This window comes from Pezoporus wallicus, unplaced genomic scaffold (assembly GCF_028554395.1).
Source record: "Pezoporus wallicus isolate ANWC-B61680 ecotype Strahan unplaced genomic scaffold, APGP_CSIRO_Pwel_v1 contig_11546, whole genome shotgun sequence".
Taxonomy (NCBI): Eukaryota; Metazoa; Chordata; class Aves; order Psittaciformes; family Psittacidae; genus Pezoporus; species Pezoporus wallicus.
Window position 1 is genome coordinate 403,566 of NW_026639324.1, and position 15,216 is coordinate 418,781.

At 56.5% G+C, this 15,216-nt stretch overlaps 2 protein-coding genes across 2 annotated transcripts in view; one reads left to right on the forward strand and one right to left on the reverse strand.

Annotated features, from left to right (window-relative positions):
- BAIAP2 (BAR/IMD domain containing adaptor protein 2) overlaps positions 1 to 15,216 on the forward strand; it is a 140,662-nt gene that overhangs the window by 92,291 nt on the left and 33,155 nt on the right. The gene's annotated exons all lie outside the window — the stretch shown is intronic.
- Positions 1 to 15,216, reverse strand: part of SLC38A10 (solute carrier family 38 member 10) — a 32,540-nt gene that overhangs the window by 3,686 nt on the left and 13,638 nt on the right. Inside the window, exons 9-14 of the mRNA XM_057414262.1 lie at positions 13,667 to 13,778; positions 13,415 to 13,521; positions 8,180 to 8,333; positions 1,467 to 1,640; positions 735 to 1,211; positions 84 to 191 (exon numbers count right to left, since the gene is read on the reverse strand). Of these exons, the coding sequence (XP_057270245.1) occupies positions 84 to 191; positions 735 to 1,211; positions 1,467 to 1,640; positions 8,180 to 8,333; positions 13,415 to 13,521; positions 13,667 to 13,778 (1,132 nt within the window). The remainder of the gene's footprint in view (positions 1 to 83; positions 192 to 734; positions 1,212 to 1,466; positions 1,641 to 8,179; positions 8,334 to 13,414; positions 13,522 to 13,666; positions 13,779 to 15,216) is intronic.

Consider the following 15,216-nt stretch of genomic DNA (forward strand, 5'->3'; position numbering starts at 1 on the left):
CTGCGGAGAGGAGCCCTGAATCCTGCTCTCCCAGCCCTGGCTCCAGCGCCTTCCCTCCCTGCACGCCCCAGGCTCACACTCACCCTCCAGCTTGCTCTCCACGTTCTCCTGTTGCTTCTCCTCCGTGTTTCGGACCTCCTTTGGCTCCAGCTGATCTGCTCTGTCCGGAAGGGGCAGCTCCTGCTTCTCACCTGCAGACCAACAGACCTCTGCTGTCAGTAAGGACACTCCAGCAGCAGATGTTCCCTCAAGCGACTCCGCATCCCGGTGTCCCTCCCTGCCCGAGCCCGCAGGGTTTACATTCAACCCCACAACTGCACGGGAAGTAATAAAACCTCTCTAACAACGCAGCGGAGCGGTGGCAGGGCGCCAGCACCAGCCACCTCAGCCAATTCAAATGCAAGCACGGTTCTGAATAGCTTTTAGCCGGGCACTCAGCAATGTGTTACCTGTCAAGATCTCCCAGCTGGGTGTCCCCAGCGAGAGGGGAGGGCGCGGGAGCAGCCTGGCACCTGACACTGCCTGGGCTAGCAAACAACTGTGACAGATAACACAGGAGCTGTCAAAGCTGCCAGATCCCTCCTCTCCCCCGGCAGACGCTGGCGGGGCTGCGCAGCTCACATGCTATTCTATTGAAATCAGAAGGGAGCACCGGGATGGAGGCAGCAATAACCACGCTGCCCGGTCTCCGGAGGGGGGTTACAGACCAAGAGGAGTTTGTGGAGAGCGCTTACTGGGGTCTGTTTCCTTCTCCATGGGCTTCGCAGCCTCCTCTGCTTTCCTGGGGAGCTGGAGCTTTGCTTTCTCCCTGTCACCTGCAGCCTCAGCTTTCTTCTCACCGTCCGGCGCGGCAGCTTGCGCCTTGGCTTCCAGCACTTGTTTGTCTGGCTCCAGCTCTTTGTATGGCAGCCTGCCACCCTGCGCCATCACCTCCAGGACGTTCCTTGGATTCTGAGCGGGCTCCCGAGTCCCTCCCCGCAGCTGGTTCCCAGCAATCGCTTCCCTCCCTTGGCTCAGGCCGAGTGCTCCTTTCCGGGGACTCAGCCCCACTGCCTCCTCCAGCGCCGGCTGAGCCCCACGGTCGCTGCCTCCTCCGGGCACAGGCTTGTTCTCGTCGGATTCCTCCCGCTCCCGCCCCATGTCCACAACCACTTCATCGTGTGGGATGGGCGGCTCGTGGCGATGGGCTTCCCCCACAGGCAGGGCAATCCCTAGAGCGGGAGACAGGCAGGGTTAGGGGGCTTGGGACCCATGGGAGACAGTGAGAGGCAGCAGGTTCACAGTACAGCCAGCATCCTTTATCCACCCTTCCTCCTCAAGAGGCTGCATTCCTAATGAGACTCAAGAGCATCAAATACTAAATCACCTTTAGTCCACCAGGCGATGAGGAGAGATCAGGATCTTTATCTGAAATAGCTGTACAACCCACACCAAAGCTGGCACCCCTTCCCCAGGCTCCCCCTTACCTTGATCGGGACGGTCAAGCTGCACTTTCTCCTCCAGCTTTCCTCTCTCCTCCTCCTCTCTCTTGGGTACCTGCATGGGCACCTTGATTTGTGGCTGCTCCATCTCCTCCTTCTCATCCAGCAGCTTGGGTTTATCACGGTCATCCTCTGCCTCCTCCACGGCCGGGTTCTGCTCTGCAGGACAGTTCATTGCACGTGGTTACACACGGCTGCATCGAGCAGTCCCTTTGTCTGCTGCAGCCCCTCCACCGGCACAAGCCGAGCTGCCCGTGTCCCTCCAGCGTTGCCAGGGAAGGGCCGGGGCTTTTGTTCGGGGTTTGTTTGTCCTCCCTGCGCTGGGCTTTATGGAGCTGCTGGGGTGGAAGCCGGGGGCCGGGATGCAGGCGGCTGCCGCTGCCGCCAGATGGTAGCATCCTCCCGGCTGGCCGGACCCCCGAGCACCGCCGGCACCGAGCCGCGGTCCCCATCGAGCTGCAAAGCGGCTCAAACCCGCTCTTATTTCTACTTTGATCTCCTTTTTTTTCTTTTTGCCCATCAGTGTTTCCCAGCCCTCTGAACGCCGCTCAGAGGACAGCGGGTGGGAGGAGAGCTGCAGGACCCCGTGTTGAGGAATGGGCTTAAAGAGGCGTTAGGGGAAACTCCTGAGGGATGCAGGGGACCCTCCCCATCTCCCTCGGAGATGGGATGTTTCTGAAAGACACATCCCAGTCAAACCAGGTACTGAGTTTAGCGCTGGAGGAACCACGTGGAATCCCTGGCATGTCCCATGGGCTGGGAAGGGCCCTTTCCAACCCAAGGCTGGCAGAGGACAACCCACGCAGCGCACACAGGGAGTGAACTCTTCCTTAGAGGAGGAGACCTGGTTGTTTCCCAGCACTGAAGCTGTTCTGCAGACTTTTTTTCCGTCCAACAAACTCCGAAAAACAACAACAACAACAACAAAAACCTCTCCTTCTGTAACCAAAAAATTCCCAACTCTTCCCCCCCATCCGCCCTCCCCCAGGCGATTTCCTTTGGGGAATTAATTCCATAAACATCTTTCAATCTCCTCCTCCCCCTCCGCAGGGCTGGTGCGATTTATGACGAGATGAACTCATGGGAAAGAGGAGATTGCCACAACTTGAGCTGCGTGGGCCTTACCCCAGCACGGGGGGGGGACCCAGAACAACCCCACTACAAGATCCTGGTCGGAGGGATCCGTGCCAGAAGGACCCAGCGCCTCTCCAGAAACCTGGAGCTCCACACCCTGCTGAAGGGATTTGGGTTTGGGAATGTCAGTGGGAGGAGAAAAGGGCTTGGATGTTCTGAGAACTCTGAGTCTGGTACCCAAGGGTCCCTTCTCTCCATTGAGGGACTTCCCAGGGTTCAGCAAGGCAGGGCAGGACGCTCCTCCTTTCAGGAAAAAGCAGCCTGCAGGAACCCGTGCCCAGCCCTGGACGGGGGCCCTGGGAAGCAGGAGGCTGAGGCCGGGGAGGGGAGCGCTGGGCCCGGCTGCGGATGTTCCCAGCTAAATCCTGGCCTCTCTGCAAGGAAACATTATTTACTCTATTGGAGGAAAGTTCTGTGTTAATTGGTTCATGAAGCCGGGAGATGGCTGCGCCTGGAGCCCATCCCGGCGCTGCTGGAAGCCAGGGATCCGGAGAACCGCGGCACAGGCAGAGACGTTCATTCCTGATGCAGAAGGGAGCAATGACCCAAAGGGAGACTGAGCAACCTGAGCAAGTGAAGGTGTCCCTGCTGCAAACTGGACGAGCTTTAAGGTCCAACCCAAACCATCCCATGACTGTAGCGTTCAAGAGGGGAAATTAAAGGGAAGCTTCCTAGACAAGTGGGAAATGGAGGAGTTAAAGCCAGAATTACCCTCGTGCACATGGCAGGGTTTGACCAGGAGACCCTGCAGCAGGTGAACCCCATCCATGGGCCCAAGACACCCTGAGGGGCCGGGGGAGGCCCTGCTGCTGGGAGAAGCACCAGTTGTAAATCAAGAGGCAGCTGCATGTTCCCCATTCCTGCGAACAATGCGAAGGGGAAGACCAAAACAAACACAGACAAGAGCACAAATCTCCACGCCATAATAAGACAAAGTTGCCTCGAAGCCATCATTTGCTCAGCAGGAAACAAAATTAAGTTCATCATCAGGGCGTGAATTAACGACCTCTCACGCTGCATGGAAATCTATAAGGGGCTCGATGTGGTTTGCAGGGAACGGTTTTGCTCAGGATGTGTAATAATCGCTCTAAACTGTCTCATCGCCCTCCAGGTCCCTTTGGAGAGCGTTCCAGTAATGCTGCGCCTCTTAATGTTTTATGAGCGGCGTTGGACTTTACAGGCAGAGGCCTGAGAGGCTGTTAAAGCTTTCTGGCTCCCAACCGCAGGCCCTGGGCGCTGGGCAGCACCAGGAGGCTTCGCTCTGCCCTGGTGCTCGCGGTGCTGCGCGGCCGAGGGGAGCTGGGGCTTTGTGCTTGCCCATGTGCTGTGGTTCGCCAGCAGCCTCTCCGGGCTGCAATAAAATTGTGATCAGCAGCCTAAAAGCTTCCCTTCCTCCCCTGCTCCTGGTTCTGGTAGGAGCAGTGGTCCCAGGCAGGCGTTCAACCCCTCCTCGCACACAGCTTTCCTACCGCTGTCATCCATCGCGGCAATGGCCGTGGCCAAAAGCGGTGTCTGCACGCAGAGGTGGTGAGATGGACCCGCTGTGCAAGGCCTGAGCTGAGGGGGGCCTGGCAAAGGGACCTGGGGAGCCTCAGGGATACATGGGAAGCTCCATGATGCTGAGTGATGGCCAAGCATCATCTGAGGCTGATGAGAGACGCAGGGCTCAGGACCTGCTGGTGCTGGTCCCGCTCAGCACAGTGAAACCGAGCGAGGTCCATGAGCTAAGGAAAACGAAGCAGAACAAGCAGGGCAAGAGGGAAGAGGGCAAAGGCTGCCCCTGACCATGCCGAGTGGGGCAGGGACGAGCCATCCCTGGGGAGCCCCAAGCAGCCCCCCCCGGCCCAGCTGCGCTGCCAGGAGCCCCCCCCGTTCCCCCTGAACCGGTTACAGATTTCACAAGGTTATCGAATGGCATCACTGAAATTAGTTCACAGTTGTCTCCTGACGCACCTGCAGTAAAAACGAACCCAAATTACAAGAGGCTGAGAGTTCCTTTCTGTGTCACAGGCACTATTAAAAGCTTGCTCGCACAAAGCACCAGGGAGAGCTGCAGCGGAGTCAAGCTGCTCCTGCAGCTCCAGGAGCGGTGCAGAGCCCACGGCTCACACACGCCGGGGGCTGCTCTGGCTCACGGCGCCGGCGGGACGCAGCCTGCAGCCAGGCAGGGCTCTTTTTGGGGGGCAAACCCGCAGCAGACACAGGGCAGGGATGGAGGAGCCCTCAGCACCAGGAGCCAGCCCATGGAACACAGAGCCCCACATCCCTCGGAAGGGCTGGAGCAGGGTCCCCAGCCCATGGGCTCCTTGGAGCACAGGGCAAAGGCACTCTTGCATAAGGCGAGTGAATCGGGTCTTTGTTACCCAACGTTGCACAACACCAGAGCAAGAAAATGCAGCGGCAACGATGGAGTAAGGAGCTGAAAAATATTACAAAATCTGAATGCAGCCCCCGGGCCCCGGGGGGTGCTTTCAAACAGAGGAATTGCCTCATTAGCTTCTTCCCTTCTTTTTTTTAAATGGATAATTGCCTTCATGAGCTTTCACAGGCAGCTTAGCAACCTTTTAACACAGGCGCACACGCGGCACGGAGCGGCAGAGCCCCTCTGAAAGGGGTTTTATACCTTTCCCGAAGAGCTGCTGACAGTAAACCTCAAGCAATACAAGCAGGGGCTGTTATGGGCACTTGGGTGTCGTTAGTAAAAACACTGCTCCGAGTTTGCTGGTCAATACGTGTTCACATAAAAGGGCAATGTTCTAATATTCATAATCCCAGGGCCCACAGGGTAGGGTTTTAATGAAAGTCTGTACAGTTCTGGTCTCCGCAACATCAAAGAGGCCAATAAAACTCCTCTCACATGCTGACAGGCCGAAGTCAGACGGGGAAGGCAGCGCTGGGAAAAGGCCCCGCGCAGCCCCCGGCTCTGCCTTGGCCCGGGGGGGAATGGGCACAGAGGCTCCGGCCGCCCGGGAAGGGGCATGGAGGCACCACGGGAGACTCCATGTGCTGCTGGTGGAGCCCCATGTGAGGGATGCGACCCAGATGTGCCGGCATGAGGGCACCCAGGTGATGCGGGGCAGGCGCATCCTGCACGCCCTCAATGGCAGGATGCAGCTGCTGCCGTGTTTTCCAGGCTGCAGGCTCCTGCCTCGGCAAAACAAGCCAGTGAGGATGAGGGGGGAGCAGTGGAGCGGGAAGAAGGGCACCATTTAACGCCTCTCATTGCTAGTCAGGCCGACATCCTGCAGAGGCACAGGGAGGCACCGGTCCAAGGCACGGGGCAGCCCCACGTCTACTGCCCTGCGAAGCCGTAGAATCCCAGCCTGGTTTGGGCTGGAAGGGATCTTAAAGCTCCTCCAGCTCCAACCCCTGCCACGGGCAGGGACCCCTTCCATAGAGCAGCTTGCTCCAAGCCCCTGTGTCCAACCTGGCCTTGAGCACTGCCAGGGATGGGGCAGCCACAGCTTCTCTGGGCACCCTGTGCCAGCGCCTCAGCACCCTCACAGGGAAGAGCTTCTGCCTAAGAGCTCATCTCAGTCTCCCCTCTGGCAGACTCAAGCCATTCCCCTTGGCCTGGCCCTACATCCCTTGTCCAAAGCCCCTCTCTAGGTTTCTTGTAGCCCCTTTAGGCACTGGAGCTGCTCTCAGGTCTCCCCGTCAGGAGCGTTCTCTTCTCCAGGCTGACCCAGCCCAGCTCTCTCAGCCTGGCTCCAGAGCAGAGCTGCTCCAGCCCTCACAGCATCCCCATGGCCTACTATGGACTCATTTTAGGAGGTCCTTGTCCCCCATTCTCTGCCTGACTCTATCACCCCCTGCACCATCCTGCTTCCCTCTTCTCAGGGACAAGGCACCCAGTGCAGAGCCAGCAGCCCCCAGCTACAAAAGGCACTACATCAGACTCAAAAGGCAGCACTTGGTGTGTAAGGAGCTGCACAGTTCCTCCCTGGGAAGTTTACAGCCCAAGAGCACTAAAACCACCTTCCTCCCTTCATCCAGCAGCAAGTCCCAGGCAATAAGGGTAATGCTGAGGAGCTCCAGGCACACACGGTGGGTACGGCGGGGGTGCTGTACCACGCGATGAGTAGACATTGGCATCCTGCTCTGCCAACCTGGCTCACAGGGAGAAGAGATTTAGCAACCTCCAGCGGTCACCATCCTTTGTGGGCCTCCTTTTATCCTCCCAGCCACACGAACACGTGCCATTAGCGACCCCTCCTGAAACAAGCAGCTGTTCTTTGGCCATTACCGCTCCAAAATTAACCAAGATGGAAGAATTCAATTGCATCCCTCCTCCCGGCCCTGCTGAGTGTGCTCGATTAAAGGATTGAGAGCATCTTTTGCTCCAGAGTTCACGGGCATCCCAGTGCCTCAGAAGACGTGCACGCCTTGTGTAAACCGTGAGCACCAAGGCATAAAAGCCCCTGCACCGCCAGGGATGGAGCAGCCCAGGAGTGAATGTTATCGGCGGCAGCACCGGTGTCTCGGAGACACTCAAAGCTGCTCGGCAGGAGCACAGCCAGCGAGCAGGAGGGAGGATAATCTCCAGGAGAGACGGCCCCTTTCTCCCTTCCGTTCGCAATCACTGCGAGGATATTTCAAGGCCCCCAAAGAACAAAACCAGCAAAAGCAAAGCAGGAGCAGACCCGAAGAACAATGAACTAAAGGAGCAGGAGAGAGCCCTGTGCGAGGGGAGAGAGGGGTCAGGAGACACCTGCCAGCAGTGGCCTCGCTGGGAGCCTGCAGCTGGGCAAGGGAGGGATCAGCCGTAATTCCATCAATGCTCCCAGCAAACAAACAATAAATAACCTGGACCAGTAAAGAGAGCTGAGGCGCAATCACAGCCTTTGTCAGAGCTCAAACCCTGTCCAAATTTTATATCCTCAGCACCAAAAACAACAGGCACTTCCCATAAATTTACATACCCCTGAGCAAAGTGAGTGGCTGTGATTGGAATGAGGCAGAACGCGCTGGCAGGAAGGGGGAAAGCAGCCCTGGTGGCCGCTCAGAACAGAACCAGGGAATGGCTTGGGTTGGAAGAGACCTTAAAGCTCCTCCAGCTCCAACCCCTGCCACAGGCAGGGACCCCTTCCATAGAGCAGCTTGCTCCAAGCCCCTGTGTCCAACCTGGCCTTGAGCACTGCCAGGGATGGGGCAGCCACAGCTTCTCTGGGCACCCTGTGCCAGCGCCTCAGCACCCTCACAGGGAAGAGCTTCTGCCTAAAATCTGAATTATTACCCCCAGCAGGGAGATCGATGCTCGCCCATGCTGGGGACCCCAGCCCCTGCACCCACCTTTCCCTTCCCTAAAGAACAGCTCCCACAGGTACCATGGGAGCTCTCCCAGAAGGTTCCAGGCTTTCTCAGAAGGCAGAACTGCAGCCGTGCTTGGGAAAAGTCCCCAGGATGCTGTGAAGATGCATGGAGCTGCTGGAATTGACCCTGCTCCCATCACAAGCTTTTATATATGTGGAGATACATATATATATATATATAATACATATATCTAAATTGAAGAGGTGGAGCTGGGAGCAGGGCTAGGAAGCACAACTCAAGCAGACACATACCTGGGATTTTGACCAAATCCTGGTCTATTCCATTCTCCTCTCCATCGAGGTGCTCCAAGCCCATGGCCTCTGTCTTCACAGGGGGGTCCTCCGTGGCAGACAAGGTGGTGTAGGTACTAATAACCAGTATTCCCAGGCCAATCCACAGGATAATCTGCACAACGAGTAGAGCTTTGGTTAGCACAGTGACACAACCAGGAGTGCTCTGTACAGCTTTCTTCATGCAAACAGGGTCTCCGAACAGGTCCAAGCTTGGTGCAATTACACACATCAACACAAGGGAGAGGAGGGAAAATTAAGAGGCCTAAAAGAGAAAACCAGGAGCTTTCGGCTGAGGTTTGTGTTTGAACGTGAGGATTTACAAATGGAAGTTTCAGATGCTGGAAGCTGTTGAAAAGGCAACTCCTGTACCAGAGAGGCTCAAAGCAAGCAGGCAGGATGCGAGGATGGGGAAACGCATGTGGCAGACAGGAGTCCAGCTGCAAAACCTCACTCCCTTGTATTTCCACATTAGAAGACCATGAGATCAGGTCTGGCTGAGAACAGAGGTGCCCGACCTGTTTACAGCCAGAGAGGTTTCCAAGGAGCTGTTTAAAACTTCTCAGCTTTTCAAAGCAAGGCGGAGATGCCCACACGCGAGTCCTGAAGCTCAAGAGCTGCAGGAAGGAACTCACTGACTTCCAGAGAGCGAAGAAAACAGAAAGCCAGGATCTGGGTCCTGCAGGGGAAAGGGCTCCATGAGCAGTGCAACACCCAGAGTACTGCTGCTCCTGGCTTAGGCTGTGATAGCAGGAGAGGGCCACAGCCTGTGGGCCTCAAACCTCTTCCCCTCAAATCCTTACCCTGCAGCGCCTACACCAGGATGCCCCAACCAAAGGATGCTGCTCAGTGGGAGGAGAAGCAGGAACGGCCACAGGGGAGCATTGCTACAGAGGTTGAAAATGGAAAATAAAGGAGAGAAGTGAAATTGAAAGGAGAGTTGTGGAATCACGGAATGGTTTGGGTTGGAAGGGAACCTAAAGCTCATCCAGTTCCCACCCCCTGCTATGGCCAGGGACCCATTCCACTAGAGCAGGTTGCTCCAAGCCCCTGTGTCCAAGTTAAAACTGCCACATCCTGGGGAGGGAGGAGAAGCGACCACTCTCCTCTCCTTCATCCTTTTCCTCTCCTTCCCTATGCTGAGGGAGATCATCCAGAAGCCAGGTCAGTGCCTTGGGACCAGGAGACCCCATTCCCAGCTCAGCCCTGCCGAGAAGACAGATGCCTTCAGAAGGAGAAGGCTGGCAGGACGTGAAGCAGCTCTGGGCAAGGGGGAGCAGCGTGGCCAGGGAGCAGAGGCCAGCCCTTAGGGACGCAGCAAAGGAAACACAAGTGAACCGTGGTCCCTGCCTGGCCGTGTGGGGGCACAAAGAGCAGACATCCTGCCACCCCCTCGGGCCAAGGGCACGCTCAGCAGGTCCCTGCCACGGCTGCTGGGAGCTCGGCCACTTCCTCCCCTCACACAATCCACAGCCCCGGCAGGAACGGGTCTGTGACTGTTCTGGCCTCTTCCAGCAACAAGAGCGGAGAGGAAGAGCGCTTCCACAAAGAGGATCTATTCTGGTGCCACAGGAAGTAGGAGAGAACGGGGGAGAGGAGGGAACTGTAGGAAACGCCTGAAAGCAGTAAATGTTTGAAAGGGTTTGTGCTGTTTCTTGTCTTAGTGAGGAACCACAGGCTCGAACACCTCCGACTCAACCCTCTTGGACTGTTCCATGTCCGGAGTTCATCTCCAAACGAGTATGGGTATGGGCAGACGTGGCAGGCAGAGACGGGCTGGGGTGTCCCTGAACCTTCAGCCTTACATCAGCACAACTCTTCCTCACCCACTACCAGCAGCTGACAATAAGGAGGTGCACAGTGTGGCTTAATTTCATTGAGACACGTTCAGCTGAGTACCTGCAGACCTCAGAGCAGCTCCAGTGCATAAAGGGGCTACAAGAAACCTGGAGAGGGGCTTTGGACAAGGGATGTAGGGCCAGGCCAAGGGGAATGGTTTTAACCTGCCCGAGGGGAGACTGAGATGAGCTCTTAGGCAGAAGCTCTTCCCTGTGAGGGTGCTGAGGCGCTGGCACAGGGTGCCCAGAGAAGCTGTGGCTGCCCCATCCCTGGCAGTGTTCAAGGCCGGGTTGGACACAGGGGCTTGGAGCAAGCTGCTCTATGGAAGGGGTCCCTGCCTGTGGCAGGGGTTGGAGCTGGAGGAGCTTTAAGGTCCCTTCGAACCCAACCCAGGCTGGGATTCTCTCGTTCTCCAGAAGCAGCTCCCAATGAGGATGTGCTGCAGCCCCCCCAGCAGGCAGGTCAGCCATTGAGGGCCAGTGCCCCGAGAGGAGCGCTCCGAGCTCGGGCAGGAACTCAGGAGAGGAAGTTTACGCGGCTGTTTCCTCTGCTGGTTCCTCTCCCTCAGCTCCTCTTCCTCCCAGCAGACAGCTCCAGCTCTGCACAGCAGCGTTCCCAGCTCCCACCAGCCCTTCACACCACGCCTGGGCCATCAGCAGGAGGCAAAACCCCTGCATTAGTGTGGAGTGATGATGCCCTCCCAGCTGCGCTGCTCTGGCCTCGGAGCTGGGCTGGACACAGTCAGGGGAAAGGAATGCAGAGCCCCGGTCAGTGCCGGGCTCCTCTGCTGCGCTGCGCCTGACAGAGGTGCTGTGTTTGAAGGGCCGGTGGGGAAGGTGCATTGGCCACGGCTCCGCCAGCGGAGGGCAGAGGGGAATCACTTTTCCATCCGCACAGGAGCGAGACCCAGGGGTCACTTCCTGACCTGGAGCAGCCTCTCCACAGCTCCTCTTCCCCAACTGGGACAACAGCCACTCCGGCCTCCCTAGGAGGGGCCTCTCGGACAAGCTTGTGTCAACACTGGGAAGCCAACACCTTCCTGCTGGAAGTCAAACATTCTGTTTACAGACCTCGACGCGACCTTCAGCAGCTCTCCGCCAAACCTCGCTCTGTCCCCCCTGCTCGAGGCTCCCGGAGGGCAGCAGGGCACAAACCTGCACCTTTAGGGGAACACACTCTGTGCTTAACCACCAGAGAGGGAACGCTCTCCCCACTTCATTCACAGCACTGCCTGCCTGGCTTCAGCCTTTTTAACTGCTCTGTTACCAGATCATCTTCCCAATGCAACAAGACTTTGAAGCCAGTCAGCCCCCAGCCTGGCCGCTGTAATGATTAACCCACTGGGACTGCCCATATCCCTCCCCCTGGAGCCCTTTCCACTACTTTTAGTGCTACTTTCCTGTTTACAGCCCCACCTGCACCATCTTCCCTGCTCGGTAAATCTGAGCTCCCCATCTCGCCAGCCCCGTAAGCTGCCTGACACGGGACTTTGCTTTGGCCTGATAAGAGCAGCTGGTTCTTGGAAGCATCACCATAACAGTCAAGATAATTCAGGCAAGCATAAAAGCTGGCCTTGAGGAGGTCTGCTGCTTTGCAAAGAGCTAAAGATGATGGAGGGATGGAGGGAGAACATACGTGTATGTTGTTTAGATAGGGAAAGGCAGGGAGGGACAGCTATGCCCAGGGCTAGCTTCTTCTCCCCCTTGACTGCCACGTTTCACAGGAGCATAGCTTGATGGAGTGCAGCACCTGATCAAAGAAAAGCAGGAATGAAGGAGGAGACCAAAGACAGAGCTTCAGGGAAAAAAAATAAATGAGTCTGCTGAAGGCCTGGAGGAAGGAGGAGAAGGTGGGCTCTGAATCCAGCTCCATAGGTGCTGCACAGTCCCGCATGCTCCCCAAGGCAGCTGCGCCCTGGGTGCAGCACTTCAGCGCATCGGTCAGAGCAAGTATGCAAACCTGACAGGCAATGGATCATTCAAGAGAAGGCTGAAGAGCTTGCAGTGCCAGGGTAACCTAGGGAGCGATGCTTTAGATAAGTCCTTACTCCTTTGTGGGGCTTCCTGCAGGACAAACATCTTCAGCAGCCTCGTGACCAGACTTCAGGTCACACACTGAATGCACCAGTGTCCAAGCCCAGGCAGCTGACAGTCGCCTCGGGGTGGCCAGCCCAAGAGCTCAGCACATCCCAAGTGCAGTTTTCAAGGCACTGCAGAGAAACATTCTGGCTGAGCCGGAACAGAAAGCGATTCTTGAAAGTGCTCTTTGTTTCCCTACAAGCTCCAGGCTGGCATTCCGGCTCCTGCTTGGGGGTTCAGGCAGAGAACTTGGGAGCCAAGTGTCAGAATTCCGAGTGAGAGCTGGAAAGTTGGACTCTTTCCTTGTGTCACAGAAAGCACGGGGCAAGAAAAAATACACACCCTGCTCCAAACCTGCACGGACGTTTGCAAAGCCACAAGTCACTGAACACAGAAAAAGCCATTCGCTCTGGAGGACCCACAAGAATGTCCTGCTCTCCCCCTGCTGACTCTGCACTTTGCTGCAAACCTTATTCCCAGCCCAGCGCTGTCGTGCCTGGTAACAGTGGGGCAGAGCCCTGCTAAAAGGCAGTGGATTAAGTTATTGTTAGAAAAAAAACAACCCCAAAACACGCTCATTTCAGCCCCACAAAGCGCTGCATTTGCAGGAGAACAGAGAGCAAGCCCAGCAAAGAGCCACTTTGTTTCAGTCCCCAAGGAGGCCGACTGGAACTGGAGCAAAAGGCAAAGCTGAATTCCTACCAGGCTCCCAACGACCCCGATTTTGTACAAATCCTGGAGCAACACCTCCGTGTGTGTTCCCTTTTATGAGTACTTTGGTTCAAAGCAGGGCTGAGGGTCAGCAGCACGAACCGCACCGCTGAGAAGCTGTGTTTGCTTTACCCAGCCCAGGCAGGCTGGGATGTTAAGGCCCAGCAAGGTTTTATAGGCTGCCTGGATTTCCCATTCTGTGGGTACAGAACCTGAAGCCCACCAGAAGCAGCATTTTATGCACCAAATGAATGCTTCACTTTGCTGCTGGAGGGACAAAAAGAGGTTTTTTTCAGCATAGGGCCCATACACTGGGGCCAGCACCTCCTCTGCTGTCTGCACACCCTTTAGTCCCGGGGGAATGGCTGGACTTGATGATCTTAAAGGTCTTTTCCAACCTAAAGGGTTCCATAAGTGACACTGCTTGAGAGCAGCTGACCAGAACAGCTCCCACCTGGACTGGGCAGACTGGAGGGGGAGGCTGGAGGAGGTGCTGAGCAGCCAAATTACCTACATTCCCAGGCTCTGCAGAGGGCTGAGGGGGATGTCAAGCAGCATCAGCACTGACCTGTGAACAAAGTGCATTCTTGTGGATCTTCTTGTAAATCAGGGCTGGGCAGATAAAACAAATGAGGCTTCCCATCGTAGCACCCGTCAGGCCCAGGACGGTTTCCACTGGTGAAGAAGAGGAGAAGTCAGCAAAGGTCCCATCCAGGGCTGCTGGAACAGCCCCCAGACAGCCTGCCCCCCCCAACAGAAGAACAAAGCAAAGAGAGCAGAGAACACAGCCAAGACAACTTGTTCCCAGCTCCTCACTCACCATTCGGGATCATGATGCCTCCTACCATGGTTCCAAACACAACAGCCAGTGTCAGGGCTTTGAACCGCAGCGGGGGCATGTAACCCCCTGCAGCGAAGGTGCCGTCTTTCTGCTGGAAAAGGTGGGAGAGGGAAACCGAGTTGAGCCCCTGCATCACAACCGCCCAGTCCTAAGCAGTTACCCCAGCAGGCTCCAGCAGCTTCACCACCTCCATGCTATGGTCTCCAGAGAGGAGAGCACGGGGGGGGCACTCAGACATGGCTGAGCAGTTTTAACATGCAACTGCATTTGAACCTTCCAAGTGAGAGCCATGGGGGGCACAGAGCCAAAGCTGCTGCTCCCATCCTGCCCCAGATGTGACCTGTGCAGCTGTATCCCAGTCCCTGTGCCAGTGCCCAGCCTCTTCCAGCCACCCCAAGGCCAAGGGCACGAGAAAGCAGCTGAGGAGGCAGGAGGGAGAGTGGTCACAGGGATTTGCTACGGCAAGGTATCCCCCAACACCACCACCTTGCAGCACATGTACTTGATGGATGGCAGAGAGGAGGATGGGTGCTGCTGGGGAGCTGCTGATGCCAGAGGGTTTCCGGGTGCCCTTTGCTTCCCATCCCATCCCCACACTCCAAGTGGGAAGTGCAGAGGACCCAGCAAACACATGCCCTGGGGAACAGGGGGTACCCACTCTCCTGGCTGCACAGATGGGAGAGGAAAGCAGAAGTGACACATTCAGAGCCCAAGGAGCACGGAGCTGAGCCCAGGCAAGAACCAAAGCCTTCCCCAGCATTTCCAATGCTCACTGCTCTGCACCCGCTGGCTTTCATCGATCCAGCTTCCCCCATCCTCAGGCCCTCCCGACGTGAGAAAAGAGCCGGGGGCTTCTCACAGGCAGAAGTGGCAGGATTTAGAGCTATAAATTGCTCAAGTTTTATTTCCTGCCCTAAGAGGTTTCTATTTATGCAGATACACAAAGGCCTCAGAACATTCCCACAATCTCTTACTGTTATTTACTGAATACCATCGGCATGCTTAGTGCCGTACAATACACAGAGGAGAACACGCTACTGCCACAAGGGACTTACAGTCTAAATCAGACAGACCAACTATAGTCACAAAGGCTGTCTGAAGATCTGACCCTGGGAAAGGTGAACGTGTGGGAGAGGGCTGTATTCCATCATCAGCTTCGGCACCAAACAGCCAGGGCAGGCACGGGAGGAAGGGGACACCTGAACCCAGAGGGGAGAAGGATGCTCAGGGGGCTCCTGACGAAGGTGCAAGGGTGAGAGCAGTAATTACAGAGCAGAAAGGAGCAGGCACACACAGAAGCAAGAAGAAATGAGGCTGGGCTGAGCTCTGAGGCCAGGAACAGAAGCTTAAGCTAAATGCAAAGCAAGATTGAGTTGGCCAGCTAAAGGATGCCAGCTGGAGCAGCAGGAAATAAGGAGGCTCCTCTGTTTCCAAAAGCACATTTCTCCCTCTTTCTGAGAGGGAGAGGCACCTCGGCTCTGAACTGTGTCACACTTCTGCACGAGAGCCAAAATCCCCACTGGAGAAGG